The sequence below is a fragment of the Pseudopodoces humilis genome, chromosome 14 (genome assembly GCF_049639895.1).
Source record: "Pseudopodoces humilis isolate 2021_Gansu_Grassland_sample_001 chromosome 14, ASM4963989v1, whole genome shotgun sequence".
Lineage (NCBI taxonomy): Eukaryota > Metazoa > Chordata > Aves > Passeriformes > Paridae > Pseudopodoces > Pseudopodoces humilis.
This window is the reverse complement of record NC_142213.1, coordinates 1,133,100-1,160,832: the sequence shown is the minus strand read 5'-3', so window position 1 is coordinate 1,160,832 and position 27,733 is coordinate 1,133,100. Positions and strand designations below refer to the sequence as shown.

The following is a 27,733-nucleotide window of genomic DNA, read 5'->3' as shown; positions in this document are numbered from 1 at the left end:
CCCTTCCCGGCAGCCCCCGCGCGCCGCCGCCGCCATCTTGAGGCCTGGCAGCGCGGCGCGTGCCCCCGCTTCCAAGATGGCCGCCCGGCCCTCACGGGGCACTTCCGGCTGCGCTGAGGCCGCGGTTCTGGTAACGGCGGGGCCGCCGCGGCTCGGGCTGGGCCCGTCCCGCCGGCGCGGCCTCTTGAGGCCTCCGGGGACCGGCGAACATGGCGCTGCTGCTGCGGATGGGGCTTCTCCGCGGCCGCTGCGCCTTCTGGCGGCCGCCCGCCGCCGCCTGGGCCCGGCCCCGCGGCTGTGCCCTCGGCGGGGTTCGTGGCCTTCAGGTAACGGGGCGGTGGCGGGGGCTCACCGAGCACTGTGGGCACCGGGAGAGGAGAAGAACGGGGGATAGGGACGTTCGGGGGGCTCGGGAGAGACCTGTGGTTGTTCCGTCCCGAAGGTCCGTTGTGTCAGCGCTGTTGGGCAATGACATGGGAAACACTGTGGAAATAATGGAATTATTTGGGTGGGAAGGGACCTTAAAGTTCATCTTACTCTAATCTCCTGTCATGGGCAGGAGACCTTCCACTATCCCAGGCTGCTCCAAGCCTCAATGTCCAGCCTGGCCTTGGGCACTTCCAGGGATCCAGGGGCAGCCACAGCTTCTCTGGGCACCTGTGCCAGGGCCTCTCCACCCTCACAAGGAGGAATTCCTTCCCAGTATCCCATCCTTCCCTGCCCTCTGGCACTGGGAAGCCATTCCCCCTTGTCCTGTCACTCCATTCCTTGCTCATATCCCTCTCCTCTTCTGAGCCCCTTTAGGCACTCAAAAGGTCACAGTTAGGTCACCCCAAAGCTTCTTTTGTCCAGTCTGAACAATCCCAATTCTCCCAGCCTTTTCTTGTACAAGAGGTGCTCTATCCCTCTCATCAACTTTGTGGCCTCCTCTGGATTTAGGACTTTTTCTGTGGTGTAAGTAGGAGGTAGAGGGAGGGACATTGTTTCATGCCAAGTTTTTCTGGGATTAGTTTAAATGTAAGCTGTTCTGTTCTAGAGAGCATCAATCCTGAGGTTGCCATCTTAGACCATCACAAGCTGGAAAAAAGAGGAGAACCAGGAAAAATGAATGAGGGGTTTCAGCCTGGTCAGTGTCCTTGGCTGGTTTAGAAATTGGAGCCTGTGCAGTGGAGGGGAGACAGGGAATCACAATGCCTTTAGAAAAAAAAAACAAAACAGACACAGGGAGGAAAAAGATGAAATATTAAGTGTTTTGAGTGTGGGTTGTCTACTTATCCTTGTGCTTTCTTTGCTCTGGGTTATAAGCATTTCCAGAGTCACGTGGGAAGTGCCCCACCAGGAATCCCATCTAGGGCTCCCAGCTCCTGTCCTGACACTCACCCACAGCATTTCCCTGTTCAGGAATCTGAGTCTCAGGAGGGCACACAAAGCTTGAGCAGCCACAGCACTTTTCCAATCATTGTCTTGTTTTTCTTTCTCTTCTTCCTCAGAGCCTCTTGGCACCAACACTTTCCCTACCATGTCAAGGTCTCGGTGGAGCCCTGACAAAACAGCACATAATCCGGGATCCAGTCAGACTTTGGAATCTCCTGGGTGAGTCCCGAGGAGCAGGGAGGGAAAAGGTCCCATTTCATAAGAGAATTGACCTTTCTTCATCTTCCTTCTGCATTCCTGAAAGTGCAGCAGAGGTGTTCTGTTCCTGGAGGTGGGGGTGTTTGCAGGGATCCAGATTTGTGTTTGGTGACAGGAATCAACAGTGGCACCTTCCCATCAGCAGCTCAGGGGATTAATGAAGTACTGGAGTAATTAGACTTCATGTTTGTAGCCTTTTTTGGCTTTTATTGGAGTATCCCCTAGCATTCCTGAGAAACCTGATTTAATTCCATTACCTATATTTCCTTTAATGAGCATTTCCAATCCCAGGTGTGAGGCTGTTGCTAACTGCCCACACCAGTGTTAGTGATGGCTGTGACTTGGGAATTGTATCCATGTTTCAGTACTAAAGAAATTTCTCCAAATTATTTCCCTTCAAAATAATCTCTGCCATCAAAACAATCTCTGACCTCTGCTTGCCTGCAGGTAGCACCTCCTGGTTTGCTACAACCAGCTCTCGGAGGAGTGGCCAGAAGAATGGAGGATTCAAGAAGAAATCACCGCAGGAGGAGGATGGTACGTGTGTGCCAAAAATTCTGGGCTTTACCAAAACACAGGGAGGGGCACACAGGGAGGAAGATCCACCTTCCTGCTTCCCTGTACTTGTAACTTCCCCCTGTACAAGCCTGGGGCTAACAGCAAGTTTGAAGGAGTGTTTTGGTTTAGATGATGGACTGGAAGATACAAGACAGATCATAGAAAACCTGGAGTGGCTTGGGTTGGAAGGACCTTAAAGCTCATCCATTCCAGCCCCAGCCATGGGCAGGGACACCTTCCACTGGCCCAGGCTGCTCCAAGCCCTGTCCAGCCTGGCCTTGGACACTGCCAGGGATCCAGGGGCAGCCACAGCTGCTCTGGGCACCTGTGCCAGGGCCTGCCCACCCTCACAGGGAAGCATTTTCCCCTAATATCTAATTAGGGGATGAAAGTTCATTAAAGTGATTCTCTTTCTAGGCCACTTTGCTTCCTATGCAAATCTCTTCATTGCTGTTTTCCTTGGCATTGCCCCTTTTTGAAGGGGGACAGTAATATTACCTGGGTTTTGGTTGAGAGGTTTTATTGCAGAGCATTTTGACTTAATAAGCTTGTATTAACTGAACCCAGTTATTTAAGTTGGATTTGCTTTTATTTTCTTATATTTCTTATATTTTCTATATTTCTTATATATATCTTTATGCCTTTAATGTGGATGTGTCCCTACTTTAGTGAATCACAGAACTCAAATAAATTCCTTAAAGATCTCTCAGCTGTGTTACTAATTTTTCTTGTTTTTTTCTTTTTTAAGTTAGTCAGTCTTTTTTGATACTGTTTTTTTCCCATGTCTTACTCTCCTAAGCCCCAGGCACATAATGAATTTTTTGAAAATGTGTTTTATCTCCCTAAAAACCTCTCAATCACGGAGTGGCTTGGGTTAGAAGGGACCATAAAATCATCCAACCCCCTGCCATGCCTCCAGAGCTTTGTACTGCAAGTCGAGAGGCACTTAATGTCATTACAGACTGTAATTTAATTTTATAATTTATTTTCTAAACTTTTACCTGGGTATCATCAAATGGTGTGAGCACTTGGCTTTTGCTTTGTTGTGCTTAATAATTTAATCTTCTTGGACTTTTTGCTTTTGAAGTCAGAGGTCATCTGCTGCTGACAGCCTGGCTGGTGTCACTGCAGCGTCCTTAGGGCCAGAGCAATGGCTTTTCCTTGATGATTTGGGATGGTCAGTGGGATGTGAGTGCAGGTATCAGAGTCCTCGGGAAGGAAGTGTGGAGCTGGGGCACGTGCTGTGCGAGGCCAGGGCATGACCGAGCACAACACCTGGAAGTGCTGTAGCTGTTCACATCAGTAACCAGCAACACGCCGTGTTCCGTGGCCTCTCCTCCTGTGATTAATGGACAGCCTGGCTTTGCGAGGGGGAACGCTGCCCCGAGTCTCCAGGGGAACACTTGTCTCTGCTGTAATTATTACAAAGAACTCTTCAAACTGTCACCGCAGCCCTTGCAAAGATTTTAATCAGAGAGTTCACATTTGGGGTTAATGGCAAATCATTGCTTGGTGGAGGCTGGTGGAGACTCAAAAGCTGGAGTATTCCCACAGCTGCTGCTTGCAAGTGTCACATCCAGTCCCTGGGACTCGTTTCCTGAGTGCTGTGGGGTGGCTCATGGTGCAGTTGGATGTTGTGCTGTACAGTCATGCTTTACCACAGATGAGAAATAGATCGGTTTTGTCGCTGATTAAACGCAGACTAGAGACAGGCTTGGTGCTGCCTTGCAGCTTTCTAGAAATGGGGCTCTCTCCTGAAATTACTCAGCTGCGGGTTAAAGGTCCTAGAAAAATCTAATTCCTGGAAGTGGGAGAAGTTGTGTCAGGATGTCTAACGGGCAGCTTTCCCCAGGTGATGTTTTTGTGATCACACCCCTGATTGTGTGTGTTTAGAGCAGGTTATGGGCCTCCACTTGGTCTGAAATGAAAGAGAGGAAAATGCTCTAGCAGGAGTGGACTCTGACACCTCCAAGGAACTTGCACAGCCATAGATGGACTTTACCTGTCAGGATTCACTTTCCTTAAGTAGTTTATTTTCTCTATAAAATCTTTTTTATTTAGAACCTGCTCAGCTTTCCAGGATGTTGTGCAGACTAAGTCTTCTATAGTGTATTTTAATTTTGCCTAACAAGACTGTAGTGGATGTCATCCTGCAGCCTTGGGATGAATTCCTGAGTCCTAACAAAGCTGGATGCAGCAGATAACACTTGCTGAGGGGACGGCAGCAGAGAACAAAGCGGACGGGCTGGACGCGGAGCCTGAGCTTGTCACAGCTCTTTGAAATGATGACTTCTCTGCCAAGCTGCATTGTTTCTATTTAGGAACAAGCCTTTCCTGTTCAGCATGGAGCAGAGCTGGGAAGCAGTGAAAAATGAGGCTGTGCCTCTGAAGGACAGAGGACTTTTTTTAGCAGCTGCCTGGGTCATATGTTTGTCCCTGGGTTTTGTTGCAGCGTGCGTAGGGCCTAATTGGTGACCGGTGATAAATGCTGGTGTCAGGACATTTTTTATGAATTTGCAAATAAATCAAATGGCTGCAGCACTGGTGCATTAGAGCCCAGTGGCACAGAATTAATTTATTTCTGGGTGTAGAAGGGTATTTATGTGTGCCATGTTGCTGTTGCTGTTAAATTGTATATCAAGAGCAAGTGCTAAATTATATATTGGAAACACTCACATGTGACTGGAAAGAGGAGATATTTGTTGTCATTTGAACAACTTAAACACTGGCCAGCAGCTGACATTGAACTGTGCTGTGACAGTCCTTTACAGCCCACAGAATTGTAAATTTGCCTGTGCAGTGCAAAAAAAAATGTGTTATGAGACTAGAAAAATATTTGATGGCAAATAGTTGAAGTAAAACATCCCTTTTCCATGTGTCATTGCTTCAGTGTGGCTGTAGTACAATAAAAGTGTGGGAAAGCACATCCAACATAGGAATCCCTCTTGGATACAGATCCTTAATGTGGGCAAGTTATCAAACCCTCTGAAACATGAGGTGAATTGTATGGGAGAAAATCCAGGGAATTTGGTTAAGACAGTTGGATTTGCAGTGTATTTGTGTTCTGTGTTATCTCCCATTCTCTGCAAATGCAGGTATTTACTGAGGTAGTGGAAGCATTGCTGGAGTTGTGGTGCAGGTGCCAAGAGATCAGAGCTCACCTGGAAACAATAATGTGCTGTGGGATTTACCAGGGACACCGGGATTACTCCTAATATTTTCCGCTGTGGAACCATGTTGTATAAAGTGGGTTATAGTCATTCTGCAGTTTGATTTTTAGCAACAAGAGTCCTGTGACTTTTTCTGACCTCTGTCCATATGGGGCCAGGCAAGACAGTGTCTCATTTTAGCCTAGAATGATACTTGGTGGGATTTTGGTGGATTTGGTGCACTAGGACCATGGGAAGCCCAGTCCTTCAGGGGAAACCAAACAAAAACTCCCCAGAAATACCATTGTGTTAATCTTTGTCATTTAATTATCCTTTCTTTGGGTTAGAAAACTCCACAATTACACACTAATCCTTTTTCCTCTGATATATTTTCTTTCTTTTTTTTTTTCTTTTCCTAAAGAGGAAGAGAAACGCAGGAGAAAGGAAAACCAGATGCACCTGGAACGTTTGCGGGTGCTGCTGGTCCTCACCTTCGTCGTGCTGATGCTTCGCTTCATGATCAGTGATAACAGGGAAGGCACCAACATCTCCTGGAACTACTTTGTCAATGAGATGCTGGCCAAGGGGGAAGTGCAGAGGATCGAGGTGGTGCCTGAGAGTGACATTGTGGAGATTTACCTGCACCCGGGTGGAACTCCACATGGACAAGTTGTAAGTGACTCCCTACAGCTGGGAATGAGCTTAGCTAATGCTGCTGAAGGTGACTGAATTAATGGTCAGCAAAGCTCCAGCTGGTAAATTTGCTTTAGTTCTTTTATTTCTTGTGTTTGAAGTTCAGGGGGCCTCAAGCAACTGGAAACTGAGACTTCCAGTTTGAATTGTAAAAATAATTAATAATGTCCTGGGGAAAAAAAAAAAAATTATGTCTAAAAAGCTGGAGAAACTCAGTTTTCTTCTATCAGCTCAGTCTACTGTTGGAGAAGATGTCGATGTCCAGGAGATTGTAAACTCTTATGGCTGGATTTTGTTTTAAGAGTTTTCTCCTCTTTGGATTTCAGTCATGAGTGTTCTGTCAAACTCCATCAGCTTTTTTTCCCTAAGACCAGAGGGTTCCTAAATTCACTGGGAGGCCTAGTATCAGTCATCTGCTCCCCAGTTCACTGATGCAGGATCAAAGGGTGTAGCATGAGGCTGATTTTTACCTGACTTGTCCATGCTGTGCCCGTCTGCTCCTGGCAGATATTGATATATAATAAATAACATTTCCATGCTGCTCTGGCTTGCCTGTCCCCAGAACGTGACCCTGCTGTACACCATGCGTGTGGCAAACATCGACAAATTCGAAGAGAAGCTCAGAGCTGTGGAGGATGAGCTGAATATTGATGAGAAAGAGAGAATCCCTATTTCCTACAAACACCCTGGCTTTTATGGAAAGTATGATATAAATTTGTCCTTAATGTTGCTCTTTTATTGGTGACAGCATCCTTTGCTTGGAAAAAAGTAACTCTCAGCTAAATGTTACCTAAATACAGAAGAGAAAAGTTCTTGGGGCGTGGATTTGGAGCATTGAATGAATGTTTCTGAAAAATAAGGTGCTTTAGATGTACATTAATGTTTGAAAAGTGGGGGTCCTAAGGATTCTGTAATTGCAACAGGCCGAAATGTTTCAGGTCAGGGTCACTGAGTTCTTGCTCAGCTAAGCACTTTTTGTCATCATAATCAACTATCCATGTGCAGAGTGTGATAGAAATCTTGGCAACAAGTGATGTTACAGCCTGGGCTGTGGAGAAGGCTGGGGATGCACTAAGCCTTCCTTCCTCGTTATAATGCTTCCATTTTCCCACTGGAGATGGCCAGTGTGTGTAATTGCTCCTCCCAGACACCTTGTAAAAATGTAAAGCTTGTGTATGAATGGATACCTGGGCTGGATTTCGTCCTCTCATCAACAGTTGGATGTTTTTCATCTATAGCTGAATATACAGAAATAAGCTTTTTTAACTAATCATGCAGTATGAGACCTTCAGTTCAAATTCAGATTTTTTCAGACTCATATGTAACAAGAAGAGAGGACTGAACAGACAATCAGCCCCCAACACAAGCTGTTTTCCCTGCTCTTCAAAAGAGATTTTAAACAATTTTTTAAGAGCTGTGATGGGGTGCTAAGTCTGTCAGAAGACCTGATGAATGCCTGGAGGATTTGGTCTCCGTCTGGAGTTTGAGCCTGTGAGGTGCAGAGCCTTTGCAGCTCGGGCTCGGCTCGCTCCATGCTGTGGGCGCTTGGGATGTTTCAGAATTAATCCTGTTTGCAGAGCAGACAAACTGAAGGTGACTTTCAGGTTTCAGTGTTGCCTTTGCATCTCTCACTGAACAGAAACAAATGCAGCTGGGTATAGAGCTCCTGCTGGTCCCTTGCTTCAGTAAATCATCCCTCTGTGAGAGGTGGAACACACATTCCTGGTGTAAAGATAAGCACAAAAGTGTGGCGAGGCCTGATGGTTCCTTAGGCATGTGGTGCAGAACAGGGGCCCTCTGATCTCAGCCTGTCATCTGGCATAGGATCATTTTTCCTGTTCCTGGGAGCATCCTTTGTTTAGAGCTCACAGGGTATTTGTCCTCAGCATGTTTGTCCTGTAACTGTGTTAGACCTGGAGTGTCATCTCAGCTCCCCATCTCCCATCTAATGCAGTGGGTGTTCCAAAGGATCCAGAAAACTGACAGTGTTGGTGCTGAAGCACTTTTTTCTGGTATAAAGGACTCCTGAGAGATTTGACTAAGGAGGATCCAGCAATCTCTTAATTGGAGACCCACATTGGGATTTCTGCCAGGATTAGGAGAGTTGGAATCCCTGTTGTTGTTACCAGACACTGTCCTCTGCAGTGAGTTCCCTTTGGATGCACTGCCAGCCCCAGTGGATTCTGCTCCGGGTGTGATCTGAGTGCCTGGAGGTCCTGCTTGTTTTAGAAGCAGAAATGCCTCTGAAGTGGATGGTGAGGTCGAATTTCTTCCACAGCTGTAGGCAATGTTTGCCAGCGTCCTCTGCTTAACTTCTTAGGTTATGTAATGGTTGGGGTTTGTGGTTTTATATATCTATATAAAAACCTGTGAAAGTTCCATTTTGTTAATCACGTCTGCTTGTTTGCACTGTAGCCTAAATGTCCTATAAAAGTAGCCATGTTGGGTAATACTGACCAGGTTATGGGAGAATGCTTCAGTTTGTACTTGTTTTTGTCCTTTCAGTGATGTCCTTTCCCTGATAGTGACACTGGTGGCCGTGTCCATGCTGTGGAGCATCTTCCGTCTCTTCAGGGTGGCAAGCAGGGCTGGAGGCTTCAACGCCTTTGTGAGTAGCCTGGGTTTTGAGCATGTTTTGCAGCCTGTGGGGAGTCTTGGCCTCTGCTGGGTTACCTCCTCCCCTTTTCCCAGCAAAGTCAGTGCAGGATGAGGATGAACTGGTGCCAAGGACTCTCCAGTCTTGCCACATCTTGCATCCTGTGCTGATCATTTCCCTGGCTGGTACCTTAACTGGCCTTAGCCGAGGTCCCTTCCCTTCCCAATGGCAGGAAGGGCTGAGCTCAGGGAATTTCAGTCCAGTTTGCTGTTTTCAAAGCTTGCTAATGAGCTGCAGCTGCAGATGGTGTTTTTCACTGGGCCCTGCCAACATGCCTCCCATACAGCCAGAAGTAGGAATTGCTGCTTTCTGCAAAATGAGTTCTCAATTTATAAAATATGTTCAGATTCTGGAGTTCATTATGTGTTGGCCTGTTCTGCTCCTGCCGCATGCCTCGCTTGCAACACCAGGCAAACCTCCTCCTCTCTCCCACCCTGGCCTGCATCAGCTGATGAAACCATAGGAATCAGCCTGGGGTGCTCTGTCCCTGACCGCAGGGATTGGGGATGAAAACACGGTGAATTCAGTCCCTTGTTGGATTTCCCACTCAGTCTCCTCCGCAGTTCTCTTTTGGCTTTGAGATTCTCTTTGAACAAAAGGATGCAGCTGCTCAGAGAAAAAGAATATATTAAAGAAGTGTTGAGTAATGAGGCCTTGAGGACTAGATTGTGTCCTTGCTTAAGTGGGGACAGCCAGGCCCTGAGTTTAACTCTTCCTTTGGATGTTTCTGAGGGCTCAGAAATCATAAACTTTCTTCTGAAAGAAAAAAGCTCCCGAGTAGCTGCTTTGAGTAGAACATACTGAGCAGTTATGAGTGGGATGTTTAACTGAATTCTTGTTTTGACTCTCGTTGTGGCTTCACATGCATCAGGAGATGGAAACATGGTGGCTGTTCAGTTTGAGAACCTGTAGTTTTGGCCTGGGGTGTTTCCAGCAGAAACAGGCAGCAGCATCAAAGACTGCAAAGTGTCTGTGCTTTCATAAGTATTGGCAGTTATTTACCACTGACACTTACTTGCCATCAACACATGTTCCTTGGAACTATGACTGTCCCATGTGTATTAAGGCTCAGAGCATTTAGAAATCAGGGAGGAGATCCCAAATCAGGTTTTGGACATCTGCATATTTTTAATAATTATCCCTGCCTGATCTACATGGAGTTTGAACTGGACTGTGTAGGGACTATTACTGCAAGTTTATTCTGTCTCTTCCCAACATGTGGATAAATAAAGTTTGAGTCACCCATCCATTTGGGAACTTTTTCCAGAACAAAAATCTGTGAAACACCAGTGTTTTGATGGGGACTTTGTGGTGTTGGATAGGGACAGCTGGGCTGTCTCCCTGGGCTGGGCTGCCTCCCAAAATGTAGCAAAAAGCCTGTCCAGACTGTTGTCTTGTCCAAAGTTGTTTGGTCCTTGTGCTGCCTTCCACAGAACCAGCTGAAGATGGCTCGTTTCACCATTGTGGATGGGAAATCCGGAAAAGGAATTGGCTTCAAGGATGTAGCGGGAATGCATGAGGCGAAAATGGAAGTCAAGGAATTTGTGGACTATTTAAAGGTATGTAAAAGTAGAACAAAACAAATGTTTGCTGCCTGCCTTCTGGGATAGAGTGGTGACCTGGGATGGGGGGGTGCTTTGCTCTTCATCCTTCGTGGTTCTGGGCAGCCTCTGTTGAAACAAGCTGTGTATGTCCAGTTCCACAGTGGGAATGCAGATGGACCTGCTCCCATTGGCAGCTCAGAGTTGCCCATGCTCAAAACATTCTCAGGAAGTTCTGGGAAGCCCCACTGTGGTTCAGGGGCTTGGTGGGAGCTGTTCCTCTGACCAAGCTGTGTTGTCCTTGCAGAATCCCGATCGCTACCTCCAGCTTGGGGCCAAAGTGCCCAAGGGTGCCTTGCTGCTGGGCCCACCAGGCTGTGGGAAGACTCTGCTGGCCAAGGCTGTGGCTACAGAGGCCCAGGTGCCATTTTTGGCCATGGCAGGCTCCGAGTTCGTGGAGGTGATTGGAGGTGAGGTGCTCCGAGGAGCAGGGGGAGCTCTCTTTGTCTGTTGTAGAGTCGGAGGGGTCTGGCTGGGCTTCCTGCAAAGGACAGGGCTTGGCATGGGGAAGATGAGTTGGATACTTAGCCTGAAGGTATAAAAAGTTTTCAGTGATGCAGTTCCTTAATTATGTAGTATCTGAAGTGCATTTCTGGTTGCTGCTTTCTGACAGAGTGCAGCTGTGGTCCTTCACCTGCAGGCATCCTCTCTGGCTTCCCTGTACCTATTATTAAAGCCCTTGACTGAGGCTTCCTTCCTTGTATGGAAATGCAGATGGGGAAAGTAGGGCCTCTCTGTGCCTTGGGATTTCCATCCTTCTCCTTTTCTTCCTTCCTCACAGATCTCTTGAGACCTGACAAGGGTCAATATGCAGGAAAATGTTGAATATTTCTGCTCTGAACTGTGGGAGGAACAGGAGGCCGTGTTGGGAGCTGGGAGCAAAGCTCCTCTCTCAGCAGCTGTAGGAGTCCCTGCAGGTTTAGGAGCCCATTTAAACCCAGCTCTAGGACACACTGAGCCTAAGGGCTAAACACAAGTTCTGGGGCTGTTTCTTTGTCCCCAGAGTGTTGACAGAGGGATTGTCACATTCAGAGGGTTTGTCTGGTGTCAGGTGTCTCATTGAGGGCCAGTAATGCTGCTCTCCAGCTTTGCTAACAGTTTTAGCTACCAGTTCACTGTTTTTTCCCTTTCCCTGCAGGTCTGGGAGCCGCTCGTGTCCGGAGCCTGTTCCGGGAAGCGCAAGCTCGCGCTCCCTGCATCGTCTACATCGACGAGATCGACGCCGTGGGCAAGAAGCGCTCCACCAACGTGTCTGGCTTTGCCAATGCTGAGGAGGAGCAGACCTTAAACCAGCTGCTGGTGGAAATGGATGGTCAGTGTTTCTCCCTGCCCTTACCTCCTCTGAGGTCCAGCTATTGGTCTGTTCATCTTTGTCCTGCTTGAACTTGCCTGGCCTCTCCAATGTTCTCTTGCTGAAGTCTGAAGCAGTCTGAGCCCATGTACCCCATCACTAGTCCCTAAATCTAGTAAACTTTAAACCCTTGGAGTTTCAGTCCAGCTGGCCATTACATGTTGTTGGATACTTGCTGTATCCAGTCTGAGACTGGTAGTAGTTTAAAGCCTCTCAGTTTGGAGTCCAGCTGTCCTAAAGGGACAGAAGTGATGTAATGTATCAATTCTCCTGTCCATTCCCTTATGTTTGTGTTGTCTGTCTGACCACAGGATTTCTGAGATGATTGAGATAAGCTTTGCAAACAAGTCCTGGTTTGAGGCCACACTTGTGTTTGGTTTCTGGCTGTTGTGCACCTGGAATTGGCCCTTTGCTCAGACACTTTCTCATGAAGAATGATCCTTTGGCAGTCCTTAGTCCTGGCTCTGTCCAAGCCTGCAGCACTGACCCCACTTGAAATATTTCTGTTGCTAAACCTTACTATTGCAGGGTCAGGAATAACCAACTACCTGCCCATCAGGGAGTGTTTGTTTCACTTTTTCCCTTCACTGTAACTGTGAGTCATAGCTTGACTGTCATGTTGTCTCATCACACTCTTCATATGAAAAATTAAAAGCCATTGTTCACCAAAAGCATCCCCAGACCTGGGTTCTAGCTGCTGGCTCAGTACTGAGTGTTTCCAGTGAAGTGGAAGATCTTGACGGGAAAGGCCAGTGGTAACACAGCCCAGCAGTCCTGGCTTGGGTGGGTCCTTTTCTCCCAACAGTTGTAGGGTGAGCTGGCCTCTGAATTAAATGGAAGCCTGCGTGTCTGTTCAGGAATATGTAGTCAGTACATTCCACATCTCTATCCTAAAAATGAAAATGTCTGATTTCCATCAGTCTGTAAAAATTAGGTGTGGTTTCCAGAGTGTTTCCCTGGTGAGTCTCAATACAGAAATGAGGGTTCAGCTCAACTGGAAAGTGAGTTTAGAAGGTAAATATTATCCTCTGTGTGCACTTTATAGTCCCTTGTTTGCAGTGTGCTGCCTGGTTTATTTTTAAATCTATATTATCTCATTCTTTACTCATGTCTCGTGAATACAGAGTCCTTCATTTTGCTCAGTGCTTCATCAAACACACACTAAAAAAAAACAGTCCAAGGAGTTGACAGTGTCAAACAGGAGACAGCTGGCACGGCTGTCAGCCTGGTGCTGGGAACATGGGATCAGCAGGGATCCTGGCACTTGTCACTGGAGTTACCTAACAGAGTGTGTCACCTAAAACAACACTGATGTGCCACGTGCAGCACACCAAAACAGTTCCCAGGTTGATGGTGAAAAACCTGTTTAGGAGGGGAACAGTTCTGCCCCAGGAGTGGTGAGTGTTTGTAAGGAAGCTTTGAGATGGAAGGTTGAGAGCTCTGGTTGAGCTTAAATTGAGGGCTGAAGGCAAGACAGCACCATGCACCCAAGCTGGGTATTAATTGGAGAAATAAAAGTCGTGCACAAAAGCAGATCAGTGAGTCATCACTGATTGTTGGATTTCTGGGATTGAATGAGATTCCTTGGAGGGAAGGGAGAGGGAGGAAAGGAGGATCAGAGCTGTGCAGGCTGCAGGGGGATGAGGGTACCATGAGCTACATGGGGTGAGTGCAGGCTGGGGCTCAGTCACATTGGTGTGAACATTTTGGGGAAATCAGAGGGCTCTTCCTTTGCTCTGAGTTTGGGAAGCACCAGGATGTGGTGGGAGAAGGGGAGGCGCCGGAGGGAGCCTCTCTACAAAAGCTGTTTGTGAGAGTGGAGTGAGTGACGCACAAACCCCGGCTCTGTCGGAGCAGGTGCCTGCTTTGAATAGTGAATCTTCCCTCTGAAACCGCAGACAAGCGGAAGAGGAATGTGACCCAAATCTCTCTGTTCTGGATGCTTTGAGAGGAGCTTTGACAGTCCTGGGCTGAGCTGGGTGTTTGTGAATGGAAGTGCAGGATGGCTTTTGGTAGCAGCTCTTCACCTGGAGCCCTCAGACAAGTCCTGAGCTGTGCCATGTGCAGTCTCGAGGCTGCCTTCAGGAAGGGGCCTCATTTCAGTGCCACTGCTCCCAGGAGATGTCCAAAGGCTTTTGGACAAATGGCTGGAGGGTGACAGACACAGTGTAACCCTGCAGATGAGATGTCCACCAAGCAGTGTGTTGCTCAGTGGGAGAAGCAGGGCACTTGCAGCTTGAGTAGACCCTTTTTCGCTTTCCTTTCTGGAGTGGTTCATTTGTGACCCTTGCAGGAACCCTTTTCTTCAGGCTACATTTTCAGAGCTGTCTCTCTTTCATTGATGTGATATGGTGTTGTTTTTGTAGCCTGTTCCTTTGGCTGATCTTTGCCTGTGACATGCCAGGTGGTGTTGCATTAAGCAAATGGGGCAGAAGCTGATGTGAGGAGGATGCTCTCAGTGCTTCTGGTTTTTTATTTGCTCTAATAGTCAGACCTATTTTAGGAGAGTCTTCCCAGCTGCAAGTCAGATAATGCACTGTGCCATCTAATCCTACCATTCCTGGAGTGCCTGCCAGTCTCTGCTTGTTTATCCCACTCCAGAGTGCAGTGTGATACATGCCTGAAGGATGCTCAGCTTCATCCTCTCCGGCAGCTTATTTAGGCAGGAGCCTGCAGAGAGGGAGCACCAGGTCTGCTGCAGCACAGACTGGCACAGCCAGTCCTCTGCCTCACCTGGAACCTTCATCTGTGCTGAGCTCTTGCACGCTGACACATTTGGCAGCTCTTCTGCTGGAGCTGAGAGCTGTAACTGGCCCAGCTTACGTGCACAGAGCTGCCTCTCCACAGCGTGGGACTTGGCAGAGGGAAGCACATGGGACTGAAGTGTCCTTTCCCTGGGAAGGCTGCTGTGTGCCAGGGCTGGGGAGTGTGCTGGAAGCAGGTGACTCATGCCCAGAGGCCTGCAGGCACCTGGAGGAATGCAACAAATAACTTTGTGAGGCAGTGATTCAACGGGAGCTCTGGCTCCCCACCCAGGCAGCACAGAGTCTGCCCCTCTTTGCCCTCCTGCAGCTGCCAGTGCCCTGCCTTCCCCTCCCCAGGAAATCCTCTGTCTTTGATAACCTCCATTGGGGCTGCTCTCGGGCAGCCTGCAAATCCCAATGCTCCCTTCACCTTAAAGAACCTGCTCTGACTGGCTTGGCCAAATTCTGTGCTGATAATGTGTGCAAAGCTCTTGGGTTGTGTTTTGTGTCTGGTGTGGGTTCTGCAGGGCTGGTCTGTGCAGGGCCTTGCACGGTTCCTGTAAGAGGTGAGTGAGGAGGCAAGGAGCAACTCATGTTGTAACATGGCCCTTGTTGGGTGGCAAAGCTGTTCTTTCTGCACTAACCTGAGCAGCTCAGAGGAAAGGGGCCTGTCTGTGACTGAAGGCTGAAAGTAAATAAAAACTGAAAGGGCTTTCCATGGAAATTTGTGGAAAAGGCTGTTTCTGCTAGGAAATGCTGCTTGTACAATCTGGAGCTAAAGGCTCAGGAATTGACTTATCCCTGGGGGTGAGAAGGCATCTGTGAACTCATCAAAACAGAGATTCTGTTCTGGGATCTAGTTGGAGCAATTTCCAAATGTGGCAATAGGAAGGAGAAAAAGAAGACTTAAGCTGAGACTTATTAAGTAAATAAAAAGGGGATTTCAGAGTATCTGTGATAAGCAGGGACTGGCCTGGGTGATCTGGGAGGTTCCTTCCTGACTCTGCTCCAAGCTGCAGGGGACACAGCCTCAGCAGCCCCAAAGGCTGCTGTGAACACCATCTGGCTTTGTGTAAAGCTGTGTACTCCATCCCCTGCCTGCAGCCCACTGTGTGCCTGCAGTACAGTCTGAGGTGGGGAAAACCTCCTCCTCTGGTCTTGTTTTTGGCAGGAATGGGGACCACGGATCACGTCATAGTGCTGGCTTCCACCAACCGTGCCGATGTCCTGGACAACGCTCTGATGAGACCTGGGAGGCTGGACAGGCACATCTTTATTGATCTCCCAACACTCCAGGTATGTTTCACCACTGCCTTGTCCTTCCTGTGACTGAGGTGTCCCAGTCCCTGCTGGTCTCACTGGCCTGGCAAGGCTGAGCTTGGAGGAGATGGAGATATTGAGCGTCTGTTTGCCTTTGTTCTTGTTTCTGTGTTCTAAATCAGAGATTTGTGGTGCTAATGCCTGTTCCTCTAAAGTGACAGCTCACTGGTCTGGAGGTCTCTGCTCTGGTAGAGCCTTGGCAGTGAATTCTTCTGTGAGGTTCCCTTTGCCATGCAGAGCTATGTTTGTGTCTTCTCTTCAGGAAGCACCTAATTGGCAATTGGCTGGTGTGAGAGCTTAAATTGTCATGTGCCTTGTTCTGTAGGTTTATTGCCCTCCCTATCCTTGTAAGGCTCCTCATTTTCCTTTAGGCAGCCTGTTAAGTGACTTTCTCCTTCTGAATGCTTTTTAAATCCATTTACAAGAGTCTTCCATGTCTGCTGTGTTGACATTTGTAGCAGAGTTCTGGGAATAGGCTCAGCTGCAGTGAGGATCTGTGTGCTGTGCCAGCACAGGCTCTTCCTCTCCCATCTGTGCTTCACTGTCCTCTGCAGAGTTTTCAGTGAAAATACCTTAAATGCCTGATAGAATCTGGCCCCGGAAGCATGAACTGTGCAGCTGCCCTGAAGGAGGAAGGGGAAAAACCCTGGCAACTGAGCCCATTGTTTGAGTCAGGATCTCCTGGACCAGCTGAATGAGTCACTGGTGGCTGCTCGCCAGCGGCATCTCACCCCCACCTCCATCTGGGAAATGGGCGCAGGCTGAGGAGCTGCTGGATAGGCTTTGCAGTTTGTGGTTTGTGCAGGAGCAGGTCGAGGCAGTCAGAGCTCCTTCCTGCAAGAGCTTTTGTGGTGAGGGAGAAGTTAAGACACATCAGAGTGAGAGTGAGGAGGGGAGAGTGGCCCTGAGAGAGAAAGCCGTGACTCAGGGAGAGCCTCGTGCATCTGTTGGGAATTTGAGAGCTGGGTGTTTATCAGGGCTGCTGGAACGCTGCAAGGAGAGCCCTGCCCTCTGCTGGCACTGTCGCTGTCCCCTCTGCGGCAGTGCCATCGCCCTGCTCCCTGCCATGGCCAGCAGGGCCCCTCTGTGACCCTGGCTGGGCTCAGGTGCTGGGTGTTCTTTACAGGAGAGAAAGGAGATCTTTGAGCACCACCTGAAGGGCCTCAAGCTGATCCAGGACGGCAGTTTCTACTCGCAGCACCTGGCAGAGCTGACCCCAGGATTCAGTGGTATGATGTGTCCTTGGGCTGCTCCTGCTCCATTCAGGCTGGAGCTCCTGGGTGCTGGGGGGTCTAACGGAGTTTTGGGCAAAAAGGGCTTTTTTCTCCATTTCTGTGGTAAAGAGAAAAAAATTGTGGGAACCTGACCAGCTCCCTGGTGAGCTCCGATGAGGAGTTATTCATGACTATTTTCAATCTTCTGAAATGAGTTGGAGTAGCAGAGTGGGGAGGTAGGGAAAACACTTTTACAATGCCCAGGTGCCTAATTCCTAAGGGAAGGAACCAGTCATGCTCCTCTCAGAACTGTTGAGGATGAGGGGCTGCACTTCAGAGGAGAGATTGTTAAATTGATTTATGTTACCAGGAAAGCGATGGAAGGAACAAGTAGGAATTATTTTGCTGAGCAGAGTAGAAATTGGACAGCTCTGTGTGGCTCCTGCATGGAGTCTGCTTCCAGGGTGGGTCCCTGGGAGCTTGAAACAGTGCTGAGCAAGGGGCTCCAGAGTTCCTGTTTATCTGGAGTTCCTGGAATATCTTTTCTGGGTTTCCCCTCTCCCAGGCCCCAGCACGCTGCCTCTCCGTGACTGCTCTCAGCAGCCCCCTGCCACCATCACCCACCCACACAAACTGGGAACAGATGTTCCTTCTCTTCTCTCCGAGGTTGAGCAGAACAGCAGCCTGTGCCAGCCCACTGCCCACACCATCCCTGTCCCTGGGAGCCAGCCTTGGCCTCAGCCTGCTCCTGGATTGCTGAGCTCTGTGTGGTATCAGCATTCCCTGCCAAAGCAGTTGTATTATTCAAATCCAACATCAACACCATGGACTGGGGTTGCTCTCTGTTCCCAAGGAACAAAAAGCACAGGCTGTTTGACTTCCTTAGGTCCCTCTCCAGATTTGTTTGTGCCCATTTCTTCTCTGAGTTCTCTGTCCCATGCTGACCTAGTGTAACTCTTGTGAACTTGTGTCTGCAGGTGCTGACATAGCAAATATCTGCAATGAAGCTGCTCTTCACGCTGCCAGGGAAGGGCACAAATCCATTGATACCTCCAACTTTGAGTATGCTGTGGAAAGAGTCATTGCAGGTAAGAGATGCAGGCATTCAATGGAATTTTGGACTGGGTTGGGTTGGGAGGGACCTTAAAGCTCATCCAGTCCCACCCCTGCCATGGGCAGGGACACCTTTGATGACCCCAGGGTGCTCCAAGCCCTGTCCAGCCTGGAGTTGGACACTGCCAGGGATCCCAGGGATCCAGGGATCCACCCAGTGCCAGTGCAGCAGCTTTTCTTGATGGTGCCTCAGGGGTCTGTTCTGCTCAGGTGAGGGGGTTACATCCCAGAAAGACAGATGGGTCCAGACTGTGCTCTGGTCTGGAGGTCTTCAATGACAGTCACAGAAAGTTCTCTGAAAAATACCCCAAATGGCTCCATCTTCCTGAATCTGCAGGAGTCTGAACCCATAGCTCAGGGAAAATGACAACTGACAAAATAATAAAGAGAAAAATTCTAATCCATGTGGCTTTTATTCAGTTTAGAAGATTGGGGGGGGTTGTGGGTTGTTATTTCTGGGTTTTTTTTAAAGAAGAGTGACAATATCTCTGAAATTTCCTTGCTGCTCTGGACACCTGCTACATAAATATCAATAGCAAATAGTCTCTGCATCCTCACCAGCAAGAAATTAGAGATTTTTCTTTCTGCCCTCCAAGCCCAGGCTTTGATGAATTGGCAGAATAAACTGCAAGACAGTAGAGCACTGTTCTCCCTCTGAGAACATCCTGTGGCCTTTCCCTGCTGCTTGTGCCATTGCCAGGAGAGTAACCTCTGGAGATTTCCCTGTAGCAGTTTATTGTAGGGAGGGGAAAAGAGTTCCCAGAACTCTTGACTTCACCTGAGGGATTTGAATCTGGTGGGTTTTGGGCTGAGCTGCCCTGGAGCCAAGCTGTGGATTTCATAATCCGACACTGAACTGCCTCCAGGCTCCATTCCTGGGGGGAGCCTGGGCACACAGACTGGCACTCTGTGCCTCTTTAGTGGAACATGTGGAACAGGATGTTTGTACTGGGTCAGTTACTTCCCTGATCCTGGAATTAAGTCCTGACTGTTTGCTTTATCAGAAGATGCTTAGAGAATTCCTCATTTAAAACATAATGTTTGAAAAAATGCTTCACAGCTTCACCTGTTGCAGAAAAAAACAAACCCTTGCAGTGCTTTGGTTAAAAACACAAATCCCAAACTGTACTCAGGAGCTCCCAAGAGTGGACAGTGAGACAACTGTAGTTGTAACACAGAAATTTTCATCTGCAGCAAAGATCACAGAATCCTGAGCTGGTTTGGGTGGGAAGGGACTTCAAAGTCTGTATTCCAATCCCTGCCATGGGCAGGGACACCTTCCATTATCCCAGGTTGCTCCAAGCCCCTTCCAGCCTGGCCTTGGACCCAAGGATGGGGCAGCCGCAGCTTCTCCAGGCACCCTACGCCAGGGCCTCCCCACCATCACAGGGAATTTTTTTTCTGATATTCCAGCTAAACCTCCTCTTTTCCAGTTTGAAGCCATTCCCCCTTGTCCTGGCACCACATGCTCCTGTAAAGAAGTGCTCTACTTTCCCATCTGCAGGAGCACAAGCACCAGACTTGTGGGGACTCTCTTGCCTTTTCTCTCTGATCCTTGCCCTAGTTCCCCAGAGTGGGAAGGTAAAGCAAAAAGCAAGGAAGGCTGGGGGGGCTGGCAGCAGAAGGGATCTCTGGGATCCATGTGGTGGGGCATTGCAGGACATGAGCTTTGGCAGTTAAAGCTGCCTGGCCCCACTCAGGCTCTGCTGTGTGTAGGAGGCCACAGAGTCTTTTTGTTGCTTAATCAGATTCTCTCATATTAGCAGCACTGGCTATTTTTTGTAGACAGATTCTAAAAGACCCCAAACAACCCCCCAGGCCCCTGTATTAAATGTACCCTTTCCATGTCATAGGAATGCTTCTGGGTTTCACAATCCAGAGGGCATTTCAGTTCCTATAAAAGCTTTTCTTGAAAGAAAGAAGATATTACTGTGCTTTCCATTAGGAACTTCTGGTTTTAATAAGAGTGGGGTAGAATCAAAAGGGAGCTCTGCAAGTCCAGAGGCCCTGTCAGCCTTAAAGCTTTGTGTTGCTGTAAGGGAGGAGCAAGAACTTCTCTCTGTGGTAGTTCCCATTGTGTTTTTAGTTTGGGAACAGAAAGCAGTCAGTCAGGTCTCCTGGGAGCGAGGGAAGAAACCTGCTGAGCACACAGAGGCTTTTAGGGCTTGGCTTTAGAAGATGGAGCCTGTTTTCTTGGTGGGGTTTGTGTAAGGCCAGCAGAGATACACCAGAGTTCTTTCCTGGCTGGCTTGTGTCATGAATGTGACAACTACAGGCTTTCAGGGGACTTGGATGCCTGGAGATTATGTAAGAAAAGAAATAATCTTGGTAGGCACACTGTGTGCTATTGTGAAGAGCATGTTTCTATGTTTTGTCTGTTTGTATATGTATACATGTATTTATAGAGAATAGGTACATCTTTCAGTGGAAATAGCCATACAGGGCCATGCTCACACACTGCTGAGGGCAGGGTAGGGGACTGACCCATGAAAATCAAGGCAGTTGCAATTAATCTGCTGTTCCATCATGCCTGGCGGGGCACAGCAGTTTCCAGGGTCCCTGAGCAGTCATTTTACAAGATCTGCCACACTAATTTTGTTGTTTCCTTGTTTAATAAAAGCCTTGACTTTGTTTAAAAATTCATGTTAATAGAATGTAGTTTTCCAAGACATGAAGCAAGTTTGGTGCAGTATTGCTTCTGACTGGCTGCTCTCCCCTCTGCTGCTCTGGGCTCTGTGTGGGGACGCTGGCCTGAAAATCCTGGGACCTTTTTGCATCAACATTCTGAGCTGTAATGAGTGCCTGACACACAGAAATTTTACTTCCATTCACCTTTTTCTTGTTTTTTTTTAAATCCTTTTTCGACTTGCTCTGTCGAGTTGGAAAACAGATACTTTTGAAAATTACTTTTCTGGAGGAAGGGTTAAGTGTAAGTTATGACTTCATTTGCTGGTTCTCAGGAGCCTGGGAATAAGCTCATACAGAGCATTCCATGTGTAATCAGAGACATTTCCAGGCTCTGGAGAAGGATTTCTGTATCTGCTTCTGGACTTCAGCTGATTTGAACACTCTTAATGCACAATTTTCTCATCTGGGACCTTGTATATATGATTCAACATCTCTCTTCTTTCTTGTTCTGCCTAAGGGACTGAAAACAGCAAAATGAGTGTGAGACTCTAGATAGACTCATTTTGGGTTTTGTTGTTTGGGGGCTTTTTATGTTGTTTTCAGATTTTTTTCCACAAAAAAAAAATAAAAAAAATAAAAAAGAATACCAAGAGTAAGCTGCCTTTTTACAGATCCAACCCTGGGAACAAGGTTCTTGTGATCATATCAAATGTCAAATTATTTGTCTAATGGTTAAGTCTGTTGTAAGGAGAAGAGGCAAAAGTTTCTGCCAGGGTTTTCAAGCAATCCCAGGCGTGGATTGCTTTCCACTTGAGGGCCAGGGACCACCTTTTCCAAACTTTTAGTTAAAGGGGTTTTGCTACCTCCCCCTCTCCAGAGTCAGCACAAACGGTTCAGCCACAGGCTGTGCACTAGGCTGGACCAGGTTCTGCCCCACTGGTTGCACCTGTTGATAACTTATCAAACCCTGGTGTGTGTTCCCACAGGCACTGCCAAAAGATGTAAGATCTTGTCACCAGAGGAGAGGAAGGTGGTGGCGTTCCACGAATCCGGGCACGCGCTGGTGGGGTGGCTGCTGGAGCACACGGAGGCCGTCATGAAGGTACCTCCTCTGCCAGGCAGGGGAGTCCCGAGGGCTTCCCTGTCCAAGATTGCTTTCTGGTACTTGTGTGCAGTTCTGCTCAGCTCTGTGAGCCTGGGGCTGTACTGCTGCAGCAAAGTACATGGAAAACACAGAATCACACACTCATTTTCCTTGGGAAGCACCTTTGAGGCTGTCGAGTCCAGCTACTCAGCGCTGCCAAGCCCACCACTAAACTAGGAGAGGTTCAGGCTGGATATTAGGCATAAATGCTTCACTGAAAGGTTGGTTAAGCATTGGAACAGGTTCTCCAGGGAGGTGGTGGAGTCACCACTGGAAATGTTCAAAAACAAGCTGATGTGGCACTTCACAGTATGGTTCAATGGGCTGGTGGGATTTGGTCAGAAGTTGGACTTGATGGTCTTGGAGGACATTTCCAACCTTAATGATTCTGTGATTATATAAACCATGTCCCTAATTTATGCTCTAGAGAAATCCATTATTAGGCTCCATTGATGATAGTGCTGGTGCAAAGCTGATTAACCAGCTATAGGAGAAGCCTTGCAATTAAAAATTAGAAGCAACTGAGTCTCCCTGGTGCTGCTGCTCAGTCATGCACTTCCAGGCTGTTCCATGTGTGCACATATCCAAATGTGATCCCTTTCCCAGCACGTTACAGCAGGCAAAGCCACTGCAGGAATTGCTCTGATACTGATGGAGAGATGTGTTTTCCAGACTGGGAGGTTGTCTGCCCGAAGCGCTTCTCTGCAGGGAAAGGCCTCCCTGGCACCCGGGGATGTGATCCCTGCACATCTACTCCAAAAGCCAGGGCACTGGGGGGAGGTGGGGAGTGAAATGACAAGGGTGACAGCTCCTTGGCCCATTACCAGTGGCACATTCACTCTGAATGACCCATTGTATAAGCAGAACTGGTGTTAATTACTCTCGTTTAATGGCTGAGGAAAATGGATGTTATTTTTCTGAAGGCTCCTGTCTTTCTGCAGGTAGTCTCAGGGATTCTGGAGCAGAATCAGTGAACTCTGTGTGGCCTATACACTCCAAAGTAACTCCTAAATTTCAGGACTTCGGTGACTTGCTGTCAAGGATAATTACCGGGGCAGAAAGTGTGCTTGTGTGTGAAGGCAGAGCTCTCAGTTCAGGAATGAGTACAGATCTTTGCAATCTTTGGCCATGTCTCTGTAGGCCAACCTGTCCATAGCCATGGACAAACTTCACTGGGGATGCAGAGATCTCTTCCTGCCCTCCCTGTGCTGCTGTAGGGAGAGCTCTGCAGTTCTGTGAGCTGAGGGAGCTGCCCTGCGTTGCAGGTGTCCATAGCCCCTCGGACCAACGCGGCGCTGGGATTCGCACAGATCCTGCCCCGGGAGCAGTACCTGTTCACCAAGGAGCAGCTGCTGGAGAGGATGTGCATGGCCCTGGGGGGCAGAGTGGCCGAGGCCATCACCTTTAACAAGGTCACCACAGGTGAGGAGCCAGAGCCTGGCATGGGCAGGTGGAGGTCCAAGGAGATCTGAGCAAGGGACAGAGGTTTCCTGTGCTGGCAAGAAGAAATGTCACATGGTGTGTTTTAACACTTGTAGGCATGGAGGTCTCAGGGCTGGTTGTCACTGTGTTGTCTCAGACTTGTCCCAAAGCCTAAGGCCACAGTTGCAATTACTGTTGAGGCTCTTGAGAAGACCTAGAACTTTGCTGTTTCTAACTAGTTAAATCCAAATAGGATCACAGAATGGTTTGGGTTGGAAGGGACCTTAAAGCCCATCTCATTTCACCCTTTGCCATGGGTAGAAACACCTTCCTCTAGGCTAGGTTGCTCTCTGGGCAGTGGCAGGTCAGGACTCAGGTGAGCTGGCCACAGTAGGGTCACTCTGTAACTCCTGGGACCTGCAGGAAGGTCCCTCAGTGGGTTGAGTGTTCACCCCCATGGGCTGCAGTGGGTCCTGTGCTCTCTCCACTGGTAGGACGTGTTTGTGCAGGATGTGCTCTTCCTACACTGAGCTGAGAGCTGGCCAGCAGTGTGTGTGTGTGTCTTTCGTGCCCAGGAGCACAGGATGACCTGAAGAAGGTGACCAAGATCGCCTACTCCATGGTGAAGCAGTATGGGATGGTGCCCAGCATCGGGCAGATCTCCTTCCCAGACCCAGAGAGTGCCCCTGGCATCGGCCGGCGCCCCTTCAGCCAGGGCCTGCAGCAAATGATGGACCACGTAAGGCCATCCTGGGCTAAGGGTTTCTTGTTGTTCTTTGCTTTCTGCAGTTCACTGAAAAATTGCAAGTGGTTTACACCCAAACAATTTGCATTTTGCTGTTGGCCAGTGAGTGTACACTTACCTGTTCCATGACTGTGTCAGGGCTGTGAGATGAGGCAGCAGGGACAGGCAGAATCTCACCTGGCTGTAAGTTCAGCCTGTGCTCTGCAGGGCTGAGACGGCAAGAACTCTGTGTCTGCAAGTCACAGCTGCACAGTGTAGATGTGTGCACTTCCTAGATCAGATCTAACCAAAATGATGGTCAGACTGACTGCAAATCAGCCTGTTCTGACAGGAAATTTGGTTTCATTGCTGAGAAAATACACTGCTTTAATTCAAAAGTCAAAAAGCTGGAAACAAAAAAAGCTCTGTTTCAGAAGCACCATGGCTGTGCTTCCTTGGGATTTGTGCTGAGCTGCACCTTTAGCTCCTGGACAGCCTTAATTGCATTTCCCATCGAGCTGTGCTAGGGCAAGACTTCACTGCCCCTTATCACTAGCACTCCTTGGGCCTTTTTCCAACCAGTTTATCCATACTTTCTGTTGATGAGAACCACATTCTGCCTGGCTCAGTTTGCAGATTCCATCCCTCAGTGCTCTCCTTGTTTAGCCACACACTGTGTTTGTTGCCACCTACACCCCAACTCCCTCTTCTTGTTTCTTCAAGGAAGCCAAAATCCTGGTGGCTCAGGCTTACAGGCGCACAGAAAAGCTCTTGCTGGAGAACCGGGACAAGCTGCAAACAGTGAGTTGGATTGTGTGGGGGTTTGTTGGTTGGTTTGGGTGTTTTTAACTGGTGGCTTTGCTGCTTTCTGTGCTCTGTAGCTCAGCTGTTGCAGTGTTGTCTCTCTCCTAGAAAGTCTTGTAGTGGGAGTGTTGGGAACGAGTGACTGTTTACTGTGTATCCCCCGGATTCAGAGCAGGCACGGGAGGAATGTGTGTGCCTTTCCCAGCAGTGAGTAGTCTGCCTCCTCACACCAGCTGGTGTTTGCAGGGTAGAGGAGGAGGAGTGCTCTGTGGAAATTATCAAAGCTGGAATTTGTGTCCTTCACCTGCATTTCTCTGCTTGCCTCTTGGCAGTACAATGTTCTGCAGAGCTGACAGTGACTGGTTTTGGGAAGCCAAGCCAGTCATCAGGCGGACAGTGTCTGGAGGAATATGGTGCCCGTCACCTTGGCTGATGGGAGCTGGTTCCTGCTCTCTGGTGACTCCAGGCAGTTTTCACCTCCTTAATGACTGATACACCGAGGATCCTTGGTACAGAGATAGAGCTTTGCCTCCTCTCCTTTGTGTCCTGACAGTCCCAATCCAGCCACACACCCTGGCACGTCCCCACCTGTGCCAGGAGCTCTGTGCCCAGTGGTGAGCCAAGCTTGGGTCACAGCACCCTCTGTATCTCCTTGACTTCTCTTCAGAATTCCAGTCTGTGACTTCCAAAATGACCAGGAGTCAACTTAATGTTGCCTATTTTGCAAATCCAGCAATTCTTTTCCTTAAATCCTCATTTAAACAAACAATAACAACAACAACGACCCCTTCAGCTATGCAGTGTCAGGCCTCCAGTGTGTGCTAAGGAGAGAGCTGGGACATGCTGCTGTCCCCAGGACAGTGCCCTGGCAGCTCTGGAGCAGGGATCCTCAGGGGTGTCTCTGCAGGCTCCTCTGTCCTGCTGCTGCCATGTAACAGCAGCCAGATGTTTGCTAGAGGCTCAGCACAGAAAAACTTTAAAGTGCAGCCAAAGTATCTCCAGAGTCAGTGTTTTGGTTGCCAGGCCAGCGTGTCACATCTCATCAGCAGGATCGAGCAGTTCCGCGCTGGACAGCCACCTGCTGCTCCAGAGGGGTGGTGCTGCTGCCAGAGGGGCCAGAGAATTCCACTCTTCTCAAGAAGAACTTGTGCTGACCTCCAGCCCCTGCCTGCAGGAACAGGCAGCTCTTTGTTAGCACTCTGTGTGCAGGGAAGGCTCTGGGTCTGCCAGAGGTCTCCATGCTGCTGCTTTGGCTCTTGGGCAGGGCCACAGGTGCAGTGACAGTGGCAGGAGGGACACTTCTCTCATTGTTCATGGAGCTCACATTCCAAATCATTCCCAAGAGTTTGCTTTGTTGCCTGCAGTCATGCTGTGTATTCCTGGCCAAACATGCTCTTGGGAACAGTGCTGGAGCCTGAGGAATTCGGTCCTGGCTGCAGTAGCTTCAGGGTCACCCTGTCTGTGGTGGCACAGCCAGGGTCTGCTCCTGGGGGGCTGCAGGTGCTGAGGCCTGAGCTGAGCTGACACTTCAGCTCACAGAAGCAGTTCTCTGCTCTCTCTGGGGATTCCATCCCTCATTTTGCCTCCTTCCTCTTTTCCAGCTGTCCAACGCCCTCCTGGAGAAGGAAGTGATCAATTACGATGACATCGAAGCACTGATCGGGCCCCCGCCCCACGGGCCCAAGAAGATGATTGCTCCTCAGAGCTGGCTGCAGGCAGAGAGGGACAAGCAGGACACCAGGGAGGAGGAAACACCTCCCCAGCCACCAAACCAGGAGGAGGAGGAGGAACCACGCCTGAGACCAGTGTGAACCCACTCCCGTGTGGAATGGGACACAGACCCTTTGCCTTCTCAGCTCCAGGATCAAAGATGCTGAGCAGGGAATTGCTGTGCTGCTGCTGGTATCCCAGAACTAAGGGATGGCTACATTGGCTCTTCGAGCTTTATCCTGCAGGAAGGAAAACTCCTCAGGATTTCAGAACTGGTTCCTAGCAGGGTGGGGGTGATTAGGAGTTGGGTAAGTCTGGTCTGCTGTGGAAGTTTCTTGTACACAGGAGCAGGGAACGTATTCTAACGGGTGGAATATCCCATGTAAGTCACCTCTGGCTGTGCTCTGCACCATGGCAGGAGGGCAGGGCTGTGCCCTCAGCATGGGGACACCCCTGTGGGGCTGAGCTGGGCTGCTGCAGCTCTTGTGTAACCCTTGAACACAACACACAAGCAGCCCTGGCTGGAATAAACTGCCCACAACGTGCTGCTGTGTGTGTACAATGTGTCAGGCTCCGGGGGTATTTTGGCACACATGAAGCTCATTAGAGCTGTGGAGTGGTACAGGACAAGGGCCTCCTTCTCCCTGGTCAATAATTTATGTCCAGTTTTTACAGCAAGTGTTTCCTAAGCAGAGGTTGAGGCAAAACTGTGCAGAGCTCAGCAAGGGGACATGGAAACCAGCTGTGCAGAGGGTGACTCTGAGCACACATGGGAAAACTGTTCTGAACTGCTGGTTCTGAGCTGGAGAGGTGCTCTTGGAAATCCAGCAAAAGCAGGTGTGTTTATTGGGAATCCTCAGGAAAAGCTGCTTCTTCATCCTCTTGGCTGCTGCAAAACGGGCCCTGCAGACAGGGTTGTCTGGTGTTCATCAGAGAAAGCATTAAAGTGGTTGTTGCTGCCTGGAGTGCCCTGGCTGGCTGCGTCTTTTAGGAAGGGTTATTGTCTGCAGTTATTCCATCAGGACTGTCTGTGACCTGAGAGACCCCAGCCCAAGCCTGTGCTCTGACAGCTCCCAGCCCTCGGGCCTTTGTCACAGTCCCAGGCTCCTGTTCTGGGTCAGGCTGGAGCTGGGAGCCTCCCACTTCCCTGAGAACATGAAGATGTTCTGCACTGTGTCTTCTCCCCTGTCCCAGCTCGTGCCCTGGGGTTTCTCAGTACCTGGGGAGTGATTTCCCTTGAGTTCAGGGACACAAGTAGTTTTTTACATTT

At 49.0% G+C, this 27,733-nt stretch overlaps 1 protein-coding gene across 1 annotated transcript; it reads left to right on the top strand.

Moving 5' to 3' along the window:
* Positions 1-100: 100 nt before the first annotated feature.
* On the top strand, positions 101-27,428 carry SPG7 (SPG7 matrix AAA peptidase subunit, paraplegin). Its single transcript, XM_005531932.3, has 17 exons — positions 101-326; positions 1,491-1,593; positions 2,080-2,169; positions 5,761-6,011; positions 6,595-6,734; positions 8,538-8,640; positions 10,122-10,247; positions 10,537-10,699; positions 11,428-11,601; positions 15,556-15,680; positions 16,831-16,933; positions 17,896-18,006; positions 21,646-21,761; positions 23,069-23,225; positions 23,801-23,964; positions 24,673-24,750; positions 26,355-27,428. The coding sequence occupies exons 1-17, from the start codon at positions 210-212 to the stop codon at positions 26,562-26,564; spliced, it is 2,331 nt and encodes a 776-aa protein (XP_005531989.3). The 5' UTR covers positions 101-209; the 3' UTR covers positions 26,565-27,428.
* Positions 27,429-27,733: the final 305 nt, after the last annotated feature.

Excerpts from the sequence above, each read along its gene's own strand:
- SPG7 (XM_005531932.3), top strand. The coding sequence starts at position 210 with ATGGCGCTGCTGCTGCGGATGGGGCTTCTCCGCGGCCGCTGCGCCTTC. Across the intron at positions 8,641-10,121 it reads CTGGAGGCTTCAACGCCTTT|AACCAGCTGAAGATGGCTCG; the intron begins GTGAGTAGCCTG and ends TGCCTTCCACAG. Across the intron at positions 11,602-15,555 it reads GCTGCTGGTGGAAATGGATG|GAATGGGGACCACGGATCAC; the intron begins GTCAGTGTTTCT and ends TGTTTTTGGCAG.